Source organism: Crocuta crocuta, unplaced genomic scaffold (genome assembly GCF_008692635.1).
Source record: "Crocuta crocuta isolate KB4526 unplaced genomic scaffold, BGI_CrCroc_1.0 scaffold233, whole genome shotgun sequence".
Classification (NCBI taxonomy): Eukaryota; Metazoa; Chordata; class Mammalia; order Carnivora; family Hyaenidae; genus Crocuta; species Crocuta crocuta.
Genome location: NW_027529526.1, coordinates 2,623,873 through 2,642,716, shown reverse-complemented (window position 1 = coordinate 2,642,716; position 18,844 = coordinate 2,623,873). Strand labels below are relative to the sequence as shown.

The 18,844-nt window shown below is 55.4% G+C and overlaps 1 protein-coding gene across 1 annotated transcript in view; it reads left to right on the top strand.

Moving 5' to 3' along the window:
• The first annotated feature begins 1,126 nt into the window (after positions 1 to 1,126).
• KCNC1 (potassium voltage-gated channel subfamily C member 1) overlaps positions 1,127 to 18,844 on the top strand; it is a 44,020-nt gene continuing 26,302 nt past the window's right edge. The window contains exon 1 of the mRNA XM_077761119.1: positions 1,127 to 1,696. Within this exon, the coding sequence (XP_077617245.1) occupies positions 1,127 to 1,696 (570 nt within the window). The remainder of the gene's footprint in view (positions 1,697 to 18,844) is intronic.

Below are 18,844 nucleotides of genomic sequence, written 5' to 3'. Positions count from 1 at the left end.
GAGGGGGGCGCGGAATCGGGGCTTTTTAGGACCCAGAGCGGCGCCTCCCTCCGGGGGCGAGTGCGGCTGCGCGCGCCGAGTGCTTGTGTCCGGAGNGCCTCCCGGGCGCGACCGCCGCAGCCCCTTCGCTTTGACCGGCACCTTCAACCGCCTGCCAGAAGCCGGGCGCGGAGCGCGGGGCGCAGAGGCACCGGAGCCAGTGCCCACCGGCCTCGCAGACCGAACCCAGCCCCGAGAACCAGTGCCTGGCCCCACAGCAGCCCGGGAGCTGTCCCTTCAGCACCGCCGCCGGAGCCGGAGCGTAGCCCCGCGGAGCTCCTGCTCCAGCCGGAGCGCACCGAGCAAAGCGCCCCGCGGCCGCCGCACCGAGCAGCGCCCTGGGTGCCCCTGCCCAGGGGGCCCGCCATCTCCTCCGAGAGGCGGGGAGAAGGAGCGAGGAGGGCGGGCGGGCAGGCAGGCGCGCCCGCCGCCGGGGGGAGCAGGGAGCCAGGCAAGGAGAGAGGGAGGGGGCCGGAGCCCGCCCTGCGCCCCGAGCTGCAGCCCGGCCACGCAGGGAGGAAGGCAGCGGTCATCCATCTCCCCAGCGCAGAGAGCGCGCTGCGGCGACAACCGCACAGCAGAGCGCGAATTTCCCGGCCCCCTCTCCTCCCCTCCCCCTTCCGGGGGCTGATCTATCTGTCCGGCCTTTGGAGCAGCTGACCTTCCCCCCAAAAAGCTTTGTGTCAATTTCTCCATTTTCCCGCTGAGATGGGGACGGGAGCCCGGCCCCCCAACCATCTTTTCCCTCCTCCCGGGGCTCGCCGCTGAGCGCCGTCCCTCTCCCTCCCTTCCTCCCTCCCTTCTTTCCTCCTCTGCCTCCTCCGCAGCCGGACCAGCTCCCTCCCACATCTGGCGCCTAGAGACCCTTGGGATCCCGCGCACACGCCCCTGGACCAGCACCCGACAGAAAGCGCCCCTGTGGGGCTTGGGTCGCTCTTAGGGTGGCCAGAGCCACCATCCTCTGTCCCCCCCGACGGCTGGGGGGAGGGGGGAGGAGGCCCCGCGCCCCCCTCCCCGGCGCCAACTCCCCCTGGCGGCCGCTCCCATGGGTGTCGCTGGGCCGCGCCATGCCTAAGGGGGCGCCGCGATGGGCCAAGGGGACGAGAGCGAGCGCATCGTGATCAACGTGGGCGGCACGCGCCACCAGACGTACCGCTCGACGCTGCGCACGCTGCCCGGCACGCGGCTCGCCTGGCTGGCGGAGCCCGACGCCCACAGCCATTTCGACTATGACCCGCGCGCCGACGAGTTCTTTTTCGACCGCCACCCAGGCGTCTTCGCGCACATCCTGAACTACTACCGCACTGGCAAGCTGCACTGCCCAGCCGACGTGTGCGGGCCACTCTATGAGGAGGAGCTGGCCTTCTGGGGCATCGACGAGACCGACGTGGAGCCCTGCTGCTGGATGACTTACCGCCAGCATCGCGACGCGGAAGAGGCTCTCGATAGCTTTGGCGGCGCACCCCTGGACAACAGCGCCGACGACGCGGACGCCGACGGCCCGGGAGACTCAGGCGACGGTGAGGACGAGCTGGAAATGACCAAGCGCCTGGCTCTCAGCGACTCCCCGGATGGCCGGCCGGGCGGCTTCTGGCGCCGCTGGCAGCCGCGCATCTGGGCGCTCTTTGAGGACCCCTACTCATCCCGCTACGCGCGGGTAAGTGCAACCTACCCATCGGGAGAGCTGGGTGGTGAAGGCAGGGTTCTCTGCCTCCTTGGGGCAGGGGCGGATTGGAGAACTGGCGCCTAGGGAGCCAGAACTGAAAAGAGAGAGAGAGAGTGTGTGTATATACACATATGAGAACGTGTATCAGAGGGAGGGTAAGAGAGGGATTGCGCTTCGAGGGTGACTCGTTTTGTACGTATGTAAGGTCTGTGTCTGTATTTCCAAATTTCATATGTACGAGTGAGTACAAATGGGGTGTTTGTGTGCATGAGTAGATTGTGTGTGCATATTTATGTTAAGTGTGGTGGTGTATATTTGGGTGGGTAAAGTATGTAGTAGGAATGAGTGAACGTGTGTATGTTTGAGCGTGCAGGAGCGCCTGTGCGTGCATGTTTGTGTCTTTGCAGAGGTACCCTGTGAAGGTATGAACTGCCCTTCAGGTTTTGGTGTGTGTGTGTGGGGTGGGGGGAAGCTGGGAGTTCTTCCTCCTTCCCAGGTAAGTGGCATCTCAGCCAGGCAGGGCCTACAGAGGAGGGCTCGGGGCCTGGTCTGCTGCTTGAGACAGACTCCCCTCCCCAGGGAGCAACCTCAGGACCTTGTGAAGAGAAGGTCAGGGGGAATCTTTACGGATGATTAATAGCTTTGTAGATGGTGTGGGACTGGGCTGTGGGGAGGGGGATGTGACCTCTCTGAGACTACTCCTGGGAACAGGGCCTGTGTAAAGGGGAGGTGTTGGAAGGGGCCCTGGGCTTATACTGTGCTTCCTCTGGGACCTGTCAGGAGCAGAGTAGGGGCCTAAAGGGGGACCACGAAAGATGTGTGAGAGGTGGGTGTGTCATCATCAGCCACTCCCCTTTAGTGATAGCGGCTTGTTGTAGGAGACAAAGGGCACCCTGCTGCTGACCTTGGCCTCTCAGAGGCTTCTCCGGATTAGTTTCTTCATCCGCAAAACGGGAGGAGGTGTCTGGTGAAATCTAAGGGTCTTTGCTGCTCAACTGAGCCCAAAAGGGAGACCGTGGTCGCAGCCAGCCACGCTGGAAGAGACACCCTTGCCTTCACTGGCTCTGTGGTCTGACGGGAGGAGCCGAAGGCATGAGGGGGAGAGTCAGAGTTGGGAATTTAAAACAGAGCCACCCCTCAACCCCCTAGCAGGCAAACCACTGCTCTCTTTAACTGGTCCACATCCCTTCCTTCCTGCCCCCTGGAGGTGGGGAGGGTTAGACAGGGAAGGGGGCAGGATCAGTGTTGAGGATCAGTGGGGGAAGAGGACTTGGGGGGCACTGAGGTACCCAGGAGGAGAAGAAGGCTGGTTAGGCACAGGCCCGTACATTTGTTACTTGGATACAACTCTCAGTGTTTTAGCATGCAAGGGAGGGGGCAGCAGGTCAGAGTCTTACACAGTAAATTCCTGAACAGATGTGGGGGAGGGTGGGTAGCCACAGAACCAAGCCCTTCATTTTGCCACGAGAGACCCTACACAAGGTCACTCAGGGAGCTAGAGGCCAAGCAAGGCTAGAACCCAGATCTCCTGGGACTCCATCCTCTCCTGAGCCAGATGCCAGTTCCCTGCCGTTTCTGAAATGGACTGGGACCCTCAGAGATCTACCCTCCCCTCTCCCCTCCTGACAGAGGCCACCACAGCCAGGGAAATTATGTAACTGGAGGCTGTGGCTGAGCTGTGGGGAGGGGCCGGAGGAGGGGGACTGGGAGGTTGAACCAACGCATATTGGGGCTGGGGGGCTTGCTCGGCAAAGGCCTGGGTGAGGGCAGCCACCCATTCAGCCAGCATCTGACCTTGGACAGCATCTCACCACCACCACCACTCCCCCTGGCCCAGGAAGGAAGTAGGCCCAATCTCCTCATTGTCCTTTCAGCCACCTGGCCCCCTAGTAAGAGGTTGGGCACGCTCACCCCAGCCCTTGGGCTCAGTTTTAGGGTTCCAACCCGTGTTCCTGACTTTCCAGATAGACAGGGGACATGTGGGGTATGTCCCGCCCCCACCCCATACTGTCCATCTTCTTCCACTTGACATTCCTAGGCGTGGGGTGGCCTTTACCCAATGCAGATAAATGGGCTGTGGTCTGGGGTCTTGTCAGTGTTTGAACCTTGCAGAAAAGTCCTGATTGTCTCAAGTGTTCAATGAAGAACAGACTCTGAGGGAAAAGCAGGGCCGTAGTGGGGAGATGGAGGGGAGTTAGAAGCCCCTCCCCACCCCCTCTCTGCACCTTCTTTTCCCAGTGGCCTCATAGAGTTACTCCAACTGCTTTGGGTAACAAATGAGGACACCGAGGCCCACAGAGGAAGGACCTGCCCAAGGGCACTCAGGAACCGAGGGCAGAGCCTGGATTAGAACTCGGGCTTCCTGCTGCACGCCAGGCTGGCCTAGCTGCATTGCGCTGCCTCTCTGCAGCTCATCTGCGCAGGGAGCAGCCTTCTGCCCGGCCTTCCTCCCCCTCCATCTTTGCTCGGCTGGCCGGCTGGCCGGCTGCTGCTGTTACCTTTGTTTACCCCCTCCCCCTCCTCAAACTGGTGGGTCAGGATTTAAATTTTCATTCTAGATTCTAGACTAGAATCCTGGATCTGTGTGGCATTGTGTGTGTGTGAAAAAAAAGCTGTACGTGTGTGAGAGGGAATCTGTGTAAGAGAGATTCTGTGTGGGTGTGAGAGATGCTTCATGTGTGTGAGAAAGACCGTATGAGAATAAAAATACGTGTGAGTGAGGCTCTGGGAGGAGTGTGAGCGTGTGTGCGCGCATGTGTGTATGTGTGTGGTGAGACTGTAAGAGATTCTGTGAGGGTCTGTATCAGAAAGTCTGTGTGAATGTGAGAGAGACAGATTCAGTATGTTTTGAGATGGACTCTGTGAGGAGGAGACAGCGTGGGAGAGAGTGCGTATATAAGAAAGAGAGGGAGACTGTATGTGTAAGAGAAATGCAGTGTGGGTCTGAGAAACTTGAGGTGAGTATGTCACTGTGTGAGTGTATTGCTGTCTGTGGTGAGTGTGACATTGTCCATGTAAAGCTCTGCTTGTGTGGCTGTGTGTGTGTGTGTGTGTGTGTGTAAGGCTGTGTGCGTGAGGCCATCTGTGTGTGAGTCTGTAAGTGGGGTGGGGGGAACTGCGTGTGGCACAGACTGTGTGTGTGAGGCTCTGTGTCACTGTGGCTGTGTGTGAGAGAGCCCCTGTGTTGCCCCGGTGTGGGTGTGCCTTGAGGAAGATGAAACTCCAGACCAGCTTCCTGCTTGCTCCCTTGATCTCCTGGTCCTTCTGAGCTGCCTTAGTGAGCGGTTTCGCCCCTCATTTTCGGTCCTCAATAGAAATACTGCTCTAGCCCAGGCCAGTTGTTGGTACAGTGATCAGACAGTGAGGCCACCCTCCCCCAGGCCTTCTTGTTGGCCCCGGGAGAAAAGAGCTACTTGGCTGGGGTGGGAGGTCCCATCTGAGCTCTTGAGGGGTGACAGTGAGCTAGAGCTACCTGTCTCCTGTGCTTTCCTGGAAACCCAGGCTGAGGGGGTGAGGGGTGGGACGTGAGCTGGGACAGAATGACCCCAGCCTGTATTCTGGGGTGAGCGGCGCTACCCCAGATGCACACAAGCAAAGGATAATGGTGACACTATGAGATAAGGACCATGAAGGAGCTTCCTGGGCTTGTGAGAGGAGGAGCAGTCCGAGAGGAGGTAATGCTAGGGGAAGATTTGGGGGGCAGGTAGGAATAAGCCAGGCAGATGGCAGAGGATGACAGTCCTGGAAGGCAAAGCCATGGAGAGGTGGGAGCAGGGCTGTTGGCGACGTCTGGGGCAGCCCTGCCTTGAAACCTGCCCTTCTCTCTGCCTTGGGGGCCAGTACAGGTCTGAGGCCCTTGGCTTTTATCTATGATTTGCATGTTTTCATCAGAACATTGTTGTGTGTCAGGTCAGGGCGAATGCTGGTACTTGTTCTGCAGGTTAGAAAGGGTCCTTAGTATGTGGTGCTGTGTGTGTGTGATGACATCTGTCCCCCTTGCAAATGACAGTCACTTGACCTTCCAAATGACAAAGAACTTCCAGTGGTTCCCAAGCTGGGGAACCCCCACCAGCCCACTGCCCACCCCTCCACTCTCTGTCTCTCTGCCTTGTCCCCTCCCCGTTGGGGCCTGATGCAGCCCAAGCTTCTCCTCAGCTCCCAGGGGAGGAAAGGCACTTGGTGGTGGGAATGAAGGGCCCAGCAAGAGACTTCTGTTCCTCCATTGGGTCTTAGCTGACAGGGCCTTGGAGTCTTGGTGAGATTCAGAGGAAGAGAGCTGCTATCAGGGACTTCCTACGTAGCCCCCACTCAGTTCAGACCCTGCCCCCCTGGCCAGGGCCCTACCGCTAGTCATGGTAACCCGTGAAGGAGATCCACAGGCAGTGGAGAAGGGGCTGGGGTGTTCCCCTCCCCTGCACCCCATGTACTCCCCACCACAATGTGTCCCCCACTTAGTGTTTTTCTCCTTCCTGTGATGTTTTTACAGGTGTCCTTATGTCTTTGAATGGTACCTGCACCCCCCACTCCCCCAGCTCCCTTCTCAGTAATGAAAATCATAAAGCAGGGTCTCCTCATCACGGTCTCTTAGCCCATTCACCTCTAAAATGGACATAAGCGTGCCTGGATGGCTCAGTCGATTAAGCACCTGATTCTTGATTTTGGCTCAGGTCAAGATCTCACCATTCGTGAGATCGAGCCTACCTCGGGTTCTGTGCTGACAGTGTGGAGACTACTTGGGATTCTCTCTCCTTTCTCTCTCTCTCTCTCAAAAATAAATAAACATTTAAAATAAAATGAAATGAAATGGACATAATGATAGAACTTAGCCTAGAGAGTTAATGGAAAGATGAACTAAGGTAATGTGTAGAGAGCCTTGAGTCACAGGGCCCAGCATACAGTAAGTGCTGGATAAATGTTGGTTGCTACTGTCACTCCTATTGGTTGTATTATCATTTTACTTCATGGCTCTCTAGATTCTGTCCCTTGCTCTCTGTCTCCGTGTCCACCATCCTGCTTCTAGCTGCCATTGTTCCCTCACCTTTCCAGCAGCTCCTGACTGCTCTCCTGCCTCCAGCCCCCGGCCCTTCCAGTTCATTCTCTGCTTGGCAACCACAGAGGCCTTTTCAACTCACAAATCTGTCAGCTCATTCACTTGCCTGTTTAAAACCATTTGGTGCTTCCCTGGACCGTACCGTGGCCCCTCAAACCCCGTATCGCTCTTCAGTCTCCCCTGGCCTGGCCCCCCACCCCCCATTGCTCACTGAGCTGCAGCTACTCTGGCCTCATTTCAGTTCCTTGCATGTGCCAGGTGCCCCTGCTTCAGGCCCTTTGCACGTGCTGTTCCCCCTGGGGCACTCTTTCCTCCTGTTTTGCACCTCTTCATCCTTCACACCCTGCTTGAAACATTGTTCTATGTGATGCCTTCCCAGACCCCACACCGGAGGTCAGGGTTCAGAGTCCTTCCCTTCAGAGAAGGTACCTGGTATGTAATAAAACGTTCGTTAGCAGCTTTGCTTGATTCAGGTTTGTCTCTACCTCCAGACTCTAAGTTTCTTACATACTCTATAATAGGAGTGACTGTTATGCAGATAAGGAAGTTGAGGCCCAGAGAAGAGTGCTTTCCCAAGGCCAAATGGGAGCAGGTTACTTGGGCAGGTTCAGAAACCCAGATCTCTAACTCCTGGCTTAGCAGCCCGAGAGCTGGGCATCCACCTTCGGATACATCAGGGAGTGTCTGGAAGCTGGTGCTCTGTGCTCCCTAACTCTGACCAGGAGGCCTGACATCTGCCAGAAGCTTTGGAAAGATTGGCCTGAGCTTCCCAGAGAGGCGTGTTGTCCTTGAGCTGGGGGAGGGAATCTGGAGGGGGCCTCATTTCAGGGCCAGATGCCTGGGCCAGAGATCTCAGGGCCTCCCAAGACAGCTGAATATAGTGCTAAGGCTATTCTGAGCAGTCCTGTGACCAGTGTGCTCACTCTGGATGAAAGGTCAGGGCCTCCTGTCAGTCCCTAGGCCAGCCTGACCACCCCCCTGGTCTGGGCTTCCCTTCCCTGGGTGCAGGCTCAGAAGAAAAGGGGGACCTTAGAGGCTCCTGCGACTATTGGCTGCCCAGGCCTTATTCACGGGGACCCCTTGGGAAGGACCGTCTTCCACATGCATGGGACTGTCAGAGAAGATGGGTGTCCCTGGGCCGCATCTAGCCACTCTCCTCAGCCAGTGGAGAAACAGGCTCAGAGAAGGGAAGACACTTGCCCAAGACCACACAGGCAATCAGTGAAACTCAAACTCCCACCCCCAGCCTCTCGGCCCCAGGCCTGGCTATTTGCATTTCTTTTGGCTCACAGATTTAAAAGAATACCAGATCCCACCAGGGCCTGCTGTTCTTTCTTACTCCCATTGTTTTCTGCCCGGAAGGAGGGAGGTTAAGCAGGTACCTGCCCTCCCACCTCCCTTCTCCACTCCCCTACCAGGGCCCAGCACAGCTGGTTGAAATTTCTGCAGGTCATTCAGCACAGAATTGGCCCAAATTCTGTTCTTATCATCCTCCAAGCAGGATTTTCTAGAACCCCTTTCCTTTCTTGAATCATAATACTAACGGCTGCTATTTACGAAATCATTTACTATGTATCCGTCTTAAGGACTTAATTTACATATTCTCATTTAATTCTCGCAAAGCTCCCATGGAACTGTATTATTATTATCATCGTGCCAGTGTCACGGATGAGGCTGCTGAGGCTCAAAGAGGTTCAGTAACTTACCCAAGGTCACTTGGCTCATGGGTGAGCATTCAGACCTGGGGCTGCCTGACCCTGGAGCTCTGTCCATAACCACTACTCAGTACTGCCTCCCGTTGCTGTGCCAGGATAGTGGGGTGTGTGGCCCAGGTTTGGCTTCCCATCTGGTTCCCTCCCTGCCCCAGCAAACTCGCTTTCCCAACAACCTGTCCGGGAATCCTGCTCCGCAAGTTCTGTACCCTAAACAATGGCGGGTGCGGGTGGTGGGCTAGAGGCGCTCTGGCAGCCCCCAGGGAAAGGGTTCAGAAGGTGCCTCCTTGTCCCCACTGTCCATGCAGGGCCTGGGGCTCCATGTGGCCTACAGAGGAATGGCAGAGAGCTCAGGGAGGATTAGAAGCTGTGTTGCAGGAGGTGATAAACAGGGGATGAGGGGGTGGGTAATGCCGGATCCTCCTCAGCTCAGCATTCGAGGCCTTTTGCTCTGGAAGCTGGCCATGAGCTGTTCCTTTCTGCCAGGCTCTTCCCCGGCCTCCTTGTCTTCAGCCCTCATTCCAACCTTTGGGGTTTTGTTCATCTATTCCTCTCTCTCAGTGGCCTTTCTAGATTTGCTACATGTGAAAATCCAGCCTGCAAGGCCGCTCATGCTTACCCTGGCTGCTCCTGCCCTTGCTGACCGCCTTTGGGAGCGAGGGGTCTGGGTTGAGCACAGAGTCACCAGGCTTGCATGATTTAAGGTGGAGGTTAGTGAGTCACTTCTGGAGGCCTGTGGCTGGGGATGGGCAGGCCCTTAGGATCAGGGACCAGCCCAGGTGTGTGGAGAGATGTGGCCACGGACAAGACCCCCGTTGTGGGCATCAGCAACTGAGCCAGAGCAAGATCTGTGACCAGGCCACTACACCAACCAGGCTCCCTTGGGCAAGTCCCACCGGCCCCTCAGTCTGCAGGCGTTGCCTCTGTAAATACGAGGTCATTCCAAATGACCACCAAATCCTTTCCCAGTTCTGACATTCCAGGAGTCTAAGAATTCTGGGCTTTGGCTTCCCAGAGGCACCATGGGAGCCAAGTCAGTCCTTCCCTATCTCCCCATCCACATCTTCAGCCCGGCTCCTCTCTAGGACACATTTGAGCTCTCCTGGCAAGGGCCCTGATACCCCACAGGCAGGAGCCCAGGAGAAGGGCTCTAAAGAGCTTCCTCCTACATTCATTCAGGCACTCTCAACCTGCTCCCGTTCATTCATTCAAGGCCTAGGAATCACACCCTGCCTGGGGTCGCCACTGTGACCACTGTGAGCTGTATTGGCTCACCCAGCCCACTCACCCACTGTGGGTACCACCTCTTTAGGGTGTGCCTGCTCGGGCCCAGCAGGTGGCACCTGTTTGCCCTCTTCTCCAGGCCCCTTTCTAGGCTGTCTGGCCTCCAGGAGCTGCAGAGAGGTGGACTCAGAGAGGAAATGCTGTGCCAGCCGGAAGGGGCTGGAGCAGGGCAAGGGGCTGTGAGTTGCAGTGAGCTCCTTCTGTGCTGGGTGGGGCCAGGCTAGGGTAGGGGGTATTTATAGTGGCTGCTCTGGGAGCTGCAGGGCTGGTTGCTGGAGGATTCCCACCTATGGATGACTCTCAGATTACCTGGGCTGGTTCCAAAAGGTCAGGCTCCTGGGCTCTATCTCTCAGGAATTTGATTCTTAGATCTGGGGGCGGGGTCTTCAGGGTGTTTGCTCCACTCTCAGGCAATGCTGCTGCTCAGTGAAGGAGAATCTGCACTGGGGGCTGGGACACAGGGGCTCTCACCTACTTGGTGCGGTCCTCTGACCGGTGGCATCAACATCACCTGGGCACTTATTAGAAATGAAGAGTTTTAGGCCCCACCGGAGACCTACTGATTCAGAGCCTTCATTTTAACAAGATCCCAGATGAATCATATGCACATTCGATTCTGAGAAGTGCTGAGGCGGGCAGCCGCTCCCAGCTCAGGGGAAGTATCAGGACACAGAGAGGCCTGAATGGGTGTCTGCAGGTTGGCAGAGCTTCAAGGGGGGTGATTCTGAGCTTTCTCTGTGCCAGAGACATTAGCATCGAGGTGATGGGCCTGGGGGTGAGGCCCCAGCTCAGTAAATGGCAGCTGCCTCAGTAAACTGCTCAGACCAAAACCCTTGGCACCATCCCTGATTCCTTCCTCTCTCACGCATCAGCAAATCCTGTTGCCTCCATGTTGAAAGCCTCCCAGAACCCAGCCCTGTCACATCACCTCCATCACTAGGTCCCTAGCTGAAGCTACCATCTTCTCTCCCCTGGATTTCTATGAACTGTCCCCCACTCCAGCCCCTTCTCCACCTGCAGGTGGGGCCATCCAGGGTAAGGTGCTAGTCAGACCAAGCCACCTCTGTGCTCTGCTAACTCTGGCTTCCGGTCTCACTCGGGAAGAAGCCCAAGTCCTTCTGAGGCTACAGGACTTCACATGGGCCCCTTGAGCCGGCGATCTCCCTTCTGCTCTCCTGCCTCTCCTACTCCTCAATCTAGCCTCCTTGATTTTCCACCAGCACAATGATTGTGCTTCTGCCTTAGGACCCTTACTCTTGCGGTTCCTTCCACCTGGAGCACTTCCCCCCCAACATACTCACTCCCTCACCTGCTCCGGGTGTGGACTCAGACATCATCGGCTCAGATCACACCCTGGCATTCCCTCCCCCCATTTTGTGCTCTCCTGTTTCCTCCTTGGCATTAAATCCATCTAACTGTATTTTACTTATATACCTTGTATATTGTCTGTTTCCCTCATTAGAAGAAGCTAGAACAGAGTGGGTGCTAAATAAATATTTATTGAGAGGATGATAAGGAGGCCAGACCTAGGTCACACGTTGGCATCACACCTGTGAGCCTGTTACTGGCTGACCCCTTTCTCCCTTGCTTCACCTGGGAACACATCCCTCCATCCTCAAGCCTAGAGAGGTGGTGGAGAGGCAGAGGAAGAGGGTGGGGCTGTGGGTCCTGGTCAGGGATGGGGGTTGGGGGACAAACGCCAGTCAGGGCAGGTCCCACCTGCCACTGTTGCCACCTGGGGCCAGATGAGGCTCTTCCCATCCGGCCCCTCCACCTCTGCCAAGCTCCTCCTTCACTCTGCCTCAGCCCAGTGAGCCCCTGGCCTGCTTCCCACAGCCAGAGCTCAGAGGCTAAGGAACTGTTTTCCCAAATCAAGACGCACGAGCTCTCACACGAGGACGGAGATGTTGCAGGGGATGGAGTTTGCAGGTCCATGTGGTCCAGCCAGATGCCTGGAAGTGAAGTCTCCCTTCTCCTGTGACTCCTCCTATAGGCCAGCCAGGCTTTTTCTCTCCCTCTCCCTCCCCATCTTCTTCCCGGGCCACCTCCTTCTCTTCCTTGCTCCTTCCATCATCTCCTTTCCTCTATTAGTTACTGCCTTTCAACAGACTCTTCCCCTTGAAAGCCTAGGATGCTTTGTGTCCCAGGTTCCCCTGCTTTGACCCTCAGTCATGTGTTCAGCTAAAAGTGGGTGGGCCTCGAGGCCCCACTCGGCAGTGTGACCTGAGTCCAGTTCTCTCCTAAGAGTGTGGCCTCTTGAGCCAGGAAGGCCTGCATTCAAGTCCCAGCCCCACACTTCCCAGCTGTGTGACCTTGGACAAGTTCCCTAACCTGTCTGTATCTCAAGAGATATTAATAGCATCTGACTCATAGGGAAGTTGAGAGGCTTGAATATGTTAAGCACTTAGCCCAGAACCCGAAACATAATAAGTGCTTAATTATCGTAGGTTCCATTATTGTCTTTTTCCCGGAGCTTGGTTCTAGAAGATCCAAACCATCAGCTGTTTATTGTCTGCTTGCTTCTTTCAGCAACTGACTCTCCTTTCAAATAACTCTCTGGGGGTCACCTCACCTACCTTGGCCCTAGGAAGGCCCTTCTTCCAGAGTCTGTCTCCCAGGAGCCAGAATTCAGGGATGTGCAGACCTGGATTCTGTCTTGGTTTCTGCTGCAAACCTGTTGTGTGTCACAGGCAGATCATGGCCCCTGTGATTCTTAGTCTTCCCATCAGTTGTAATGGGCCACTGGTTCCTGATCTGCCGCCTTCTCCAGGTGCGGAGGGGAATGAAGGAGATGGAAGATGGAAGTTCCGCCTGCAGGGTAGAGGGGCAGGGAGGGCCACTGACATCTGTGGTTGGAAGCCGAGCATGGTGACCTGAGATGCTGACAAGAGTACCAGTGCGAAGGGGCTGGTGGGCGGGGACCACGTATCACAACTTCGGGCCTTGAAATGCATCTCTTTACAAGGGGATCCTCCGGCACAGTGAGCAGGGACAGCAAGGGCCAGGCAGACCCTAGAGGCCGTTGGTGCCAGTGGGCAGTGCCCACTCTGGGGCTGGGCTGCCCCGCCAGGCTGACGCCAGGCTGGGTGGGGACAAGCTAATATTAGCCGGGGCAGCCCCAGACAGCCGAGCTCAGGGGGCCTCAGAAGCTTCCCTGGGCCCAGGCTCTGTTGCTTCGGCCTGGCCCACAGCAGCCAAAGGAAGCTTTCTCAAGTCTGGGCACGGCCTTGGATGCCCCTTCCACCCTGGCCTGATCCAGACCTTCCCCTGCTAGCTTGGCAGCCCTGCTGCTGCTTTACCCTGGCCCTGGCCCCCTGCCCATGATGTGCCCCCACCTCACCTCTTTCCTTCTCCATCCACAGAGCATGAAGGGACTTCTTTCCCTACACCCCTACTCTACACATGAAGACAGTCCAGGTAGTTCCCTGCCGGACATGGGGGTGGGGTAGGGGTGGGGCTATTAGCATTCATGCTCTCATTCCTTCATTCAACAAATATTTATTGAGTACCTACTTACTAGGTGGCAGGCAAGAACCTGGGAATAGAGCAAAGACCAAAACAGTAAAAAATTCCTGCCCTCAAGAAGCTTACATTCTAGTGCAGGGAGAATAAAAAGAAATAAATGGATACATGACTGTACAGTGTGTCAGATGGTGAGGAGTGCCATGGAGATATATAATGGAGATGTATGCATAGGGCCCAGGAAATGCTGGGGGTGACACTTTAACTAGTGTGGCAGGGAAGGCCTCCCAGAGCAGGTGATGGAGGGAGGGAGACATGTGACATACATCTTAAGACATGTGTCTCATTTAAGACCCAGCTAGAGGCCAGTATCCAGGGCTGGGCTCAGAGAGCCAGAGGACAATAGTAGGTCATAAAGAGAAGAGCACAGCTCCCGACAGCTCCACTGGCTCTTGGCAGTAGGGTTTTGCCCCATGGACCCTCAGCCCATGACAGCTTGGTGCTCACCTGTGTTCACGTCTCCATGGCCATACCCTCCCGCCCCTCCTCTCCCATGACCACAAGGGTGACACAGTCCTGATCTCCAGGAAGGCCCTCATCTCCCTGGGCCTCAGGGGGACCTCTGTCCTCTCCCTAAAGGCCACTGTGCCCAGGGGGACGAGGTAGGACCACACAGGGCTGCCACCAGGCTGCGGGGGGAGCTGTTCTGAGGGGTGTAGAGCTGGAGAGAAGTTGGTGAGGGAGCCAGAGTTGAAGGGCCCTTCAAGACAAAGGTGCTGTCAGCAAGTTCCCTTCACACAGCCCCCACATCCGCTTACCTGGTTCTCACTCCAGTGTGCTGACAGGGGATGGTTAGTGTAGTGTTTATGGGCCAGATGGGAGCCAGACTGCCTGGGTCCAAACCTGGCCCTACTGGTTATTAGCTGTATGACCTCTATAAAGCCCCAGCCTGTAAAGGGGGGGTACCAAGAATCCCTACTTCAGGGGCTGCCGTGAGATAAGTTACAGCAAGCTCTTTAGCACAGTACATGGCACAACACAGGTGTTCAAGTTACACATTATCATCCTCACCATCTGGCACATGAGGCACCTTTCTAGGATGCTCTGCAGACACTGGCCTCACTCGCCTGGGGGATTCTGGGAATATGAGGCTGATGTCTAAATGGCATTAGACAGGAGCTTCCTGTTACCAGGAAGCTTCGGTGATGCCCCCGGGATCTTCTCTGCCCATGAGGGTGGTGGACTGGGGAAGCATGACTCCCTTGGGCCTTATCACCAGGGAAGACTGTGAACATATTTTAGATCATGGCCTCCCGCCAGGGCCAACATCTTACCACTCAGAGATTAATGCTTTATGCTCAGCCTCAGGGGCTCTCTCAGCAGCTGTGAGGAACGCGGTCACCCACTGGGCCCCCCGGAGCCAACCAGAGCCCTGGGATGAGGGCTGGGCTCTTGGTGGCTTACGTGGCTGCCATCTGCTAAGAGCTAGCCCTGGACAGGGTGCTTGTCCTAATAAAGGGAGGTGCCTCCCTTGGAGCCTGACCAGCTCACACACCTGGAGCTTGGCCCTTGTCTTTTGGGGGCCCTAGTTTTCTCATCTATAAATTGTGCATAATGGGATCACCTATGCCTCGGGGGAGCTGGGAGAATCCACTGAGACAGAGGCAGAGAAATCATTTGTGAGGGAGAAAATATGGTTCCAGAGCTGTGTACCGGAGAAGACCACTGTCTTGAGGGCAGGGGAGGTGTGAGGAGGGGACAGGTAGAGTTGAGAGCACAGACCTTGGACCTGGCTGCGCCTCAGCATGGGCTTGGGCGGGTGGCTTGTGGTCCAACCTGTGTTCTCCTTTGTGAAGTGGGCATGAGTCTTTGAGGGCAAAGCCTGAGGCGCCCTGCCTAGCATGTGAGACATGCTTACCAAGGGCTGGATATGGCTACCTGGGCACCACTGACCCCGGTCCTGGCTTCAGATGCCCCAGGGGGGCTGGTATAATAAGGCCCTGGCTGATCCACAGAGACAAGGAAGCAAGCTGTGGAAGCTTCCTCTAGTGGCCCTGCAGCCTCAGGGCCGTGAACCACTGTCACCAATGATATATTTAGCAGCACAAAGGTCAGCAAGGCCAGGCACTGGCTTCCCTTCTAGGCAGCAGAAACCATGTCTCCTGAAGCCTGGCTGTCACCAAGCAGATATTTTTTTCTGTCTGGAAGTCTGGGCATCTGAGTAAAGGCGTCAGAGGAAGGAATCACTGTGGTATGTACTGGCTGGCCAGGTCTTTCCATGTCTGTGGTCTTTCCTGAACCCTGTTGTGCTACCCTTGGAAAATCTTACCCAACCTGTCTTTCCAGACCGTCCATCCTTGGCCTTCAGGCACATCGGCCATTCCCGCCGGCAGGCTGTGTAGCTCCCCTCTGCCTCCTGCCTTTGCCTACTCTGTTCCCTCTTGAACAGCCTGCTCTCCCAGAGGACTTTTCCTGCCCTTGATCTAACCGCCCTATTGAGATTACGTGTCTTCCCCACTCAGCTGTGGCCTCCTAGAGGATGAGGGCCTGCTTAAGGAAGATAGTTCCTGTTACATAATATGGAATCAACAAATCTTTGCTAAAGGGATGTACTTCACAACAGCCCTGTGAGGTGGAAGTGTTGTGCCCAATTCGCGAGTCCCCAGAGACCACCAAGGAGCCGACACTGATGCAAGTACAAAAGGGTCTTTATTACAAGCTCGAGCAGGGGCTCACCCGCCTACCGGTGTAGTGGCAGAAGGTAAAGCCCTGAACAAGAGTGAGCAGGGTTTTTAAGGGGTAAGGGATGGGGGTGTTACAGTGCACACATACGTATAGCATCATCACATAAGCACCAATTACAGTTGTACAGCACCCATCTTACTGATGAAGGAATAGCTGGCCCAGAGAGATTCATTTATTTATATGAACTGTCCAGTCAGTGGTGGAAGGACTGGATCCCAAGCCCTCTTTGGGAAATTGAGAAGGTAAACTAGAGCAGTGCCATGTTCCTTCCTGCACCATTCTGCTGAAGTTCTGTGATCAGGAATGAGGTGGTTGGATAGACAGATGGGTGATGGACAAGTGGACGAAAGAATGGATAAAAAAATGGGTTCATAGATGGACACAGATAAATGGATGGAAGGAAAGATATTTGAGTGAACACCCAGCTAGGTGTGTATCCTGGCGGATGGGTGAACAAATGGATGGATAAATTTCTAGGCACTTGGCTTCAAGGCAGGAAAGGAAGTCTCATGTCTCATTAAATGAAAACATCCTCCAGGGTAGGACTTGGAAGCTGGAGACTTCAGGGTGGAAGGCAGGAGGAAACAACCTAGCCCATGAATGGAGAAAAGGGGTGGTGCAGGGGTGGATGCAGGGGTGAATGCAGGGGTGGATGGTTTGTGGAGTGAGGGAGCTTGGAGCGGGGAGAAGGGACGGGTCTCAGAGACTGACCCTCCCAAAAGTGAGAAGCTCTGATGGAGCAGCCCCAAGACAGGCTGGAAAGAAGTTGCAGTCAGAGCCATGTGATGGGGAAGCGTCAGGGTCAAGGTTTTTCCAGACTCCCTGGGGCCACCGGAGGGCAGATGGCGAGTCGGGGTTTGGCCTCTGGACCCCAGGCAGCACTGAGCATATACCTGTGATTTCAGTATGTTCTGGGCGTAGGGAGACTGCTTTTTTTCCCTAGGTCCCCAGCCTCAGTGAGCAAGCTGCTCTGATAGCTCTGGCAGGATGTACTCAAGGGGACAGTGCAGCTCTTCTGGCTGAGGGGTAGGCCCTCCTGAGGCACCTGGCTCAGAGGTACCAAGATACCCCATCTTCCCACTGCTTTTTATCATCAGTCCCCAGGTTCTAGACATGAGCTCCAAGGCTTTCATTTTAATTATCTGGCACAGGCCAGTAGCGGGACCATAGGCATGGGCAGCCAGTAGTTGAGCTTGGCAGGGCCTAGAGGCTTAGATGCTGCTAGCCTGGAGCAGATCCTTCCAGCTGAAGCTAAGGCTCTCCATTTGCACAAGGCGCAGATCTGTGAGCTCCAGCCTTCCTCCCAAAGCCCAAAGCATTCCCCAGCACCAGGCTGCACCCCCCACACATGCACTGGCCCCAGCGATCTCCCTGGGAAACCAGGTCCCAATGAGAGTGCCTGGTGCGCCGCTAACTGCTCATTACAGTCACGGCTGCAGCTAAGTTTAGCTCCAGCACACACAAGACCAAGACAGCAGGGAAAGTCTTTCCATAAAAAAGCTCCACATGCAAACACACGAACATCTGCATGCACATGCTCCCCACACTCGTGCATACTGGTGGCCTTGGACACTCATGGACTTTTACTTGCACCAACACAGAGTTTCATTCACTCACTCAGGCTTTCATTCAATAAATGTTTGTTGAGGGGCCGGGATAGTGGTTGCGTGCATGTGTTCTGCAGTCAGACAAAGCTGGGTTCTAACTCCGTCACCTCCCAGGTTTATGATCACGGGCAACTTAGCCTCTCTGTGCCTCAGTTTCCCTCTCTCTAAAGTCAGGATGGTAACCACAATGCAGACCTTAGCGTTGGGGTCGGGGTAAGTGAGATGGCACTCCTATGAGTGCTTAGGAAGGGTCTGGCTCAGGGTGGGTGTCAGTACATGGTAGATGTCCCTATCCTCACTACTGAGTATCTACTCTGTGCCTAGCTCTGTGCTTAGAGCTTTATTTAAAGCTATTGTTTCTGGAGGTGGTTGTGAAAAGTGGTGCCTGGTGTATAATAGGCACTCAGTAAATATTTGATGATTGGATGAATGAACAAACCACTGAGAGCTGCATCAATGGATGATTGGATGTCCTTGGAGCTTTCTTCTTTGAGGAAGCATCCACATTCACTTGTCTCTTGGCCAAGCTGTGGCTCCAGTAGGATCAGGATATTCTTGTGGGTAACACAGGGATCCTAGAGATAGAGGAGGAGCTCCAGGGTGTCTGGGTGTGCCCCCTCCACATTTTGGAGACAGGGAAATGGCTGCACAGTGGGTGGTGCCTGGTTCAGCTTGGACAGACATAGTAGTGATGCAGCACCAGTCAGGGTGCTAGCTGGGCAGTCGGGCAGGCTGGGGCCCCTGGGCTGCCACTAGGCAGGGCTCCATCTACAGGGGAGGGGCTGGAAATCAGCCCGGGTAGGAAATCAGCTTCAGGATTCTTTAAAAAATAATATTCTTTTTAAAAACATGTTTATTTATTTATTTTGGGGATGGGGGAGAGAGAGAATCCAGAGCAGGCGCCACGCCCAGCAAGAAGCCCTATACGGGGCTTGATCCCACAACTGCCAGATCACAACCTGAGCCATTATCAAAAGATGCGTCACTGACTGAGTCACCCAGGCACCCCAATCTTCAGGACTTCAAGGTACTGTCAGAGCAGCTAGGTGGTTCAATTGGTTAAGTGTCCTACTTCCGCTCAGGTCATGATCTCATGGTTCATGAGTTCAAGCCTTTTATTGGGCTCTGTGCTGATAGCTCAGAGCCTGGAGCCTGCTTCAGATTCTGTGTCTTCCTCTCTCTCTCTCTCTCTCTCTCCCTCTCCCTCTCTGTCTCTCTCCCTCTCCCTCTCTGTCTCTCAAAACTAAATGTAAAAATTAAAAAATAAATAAAGGTACTG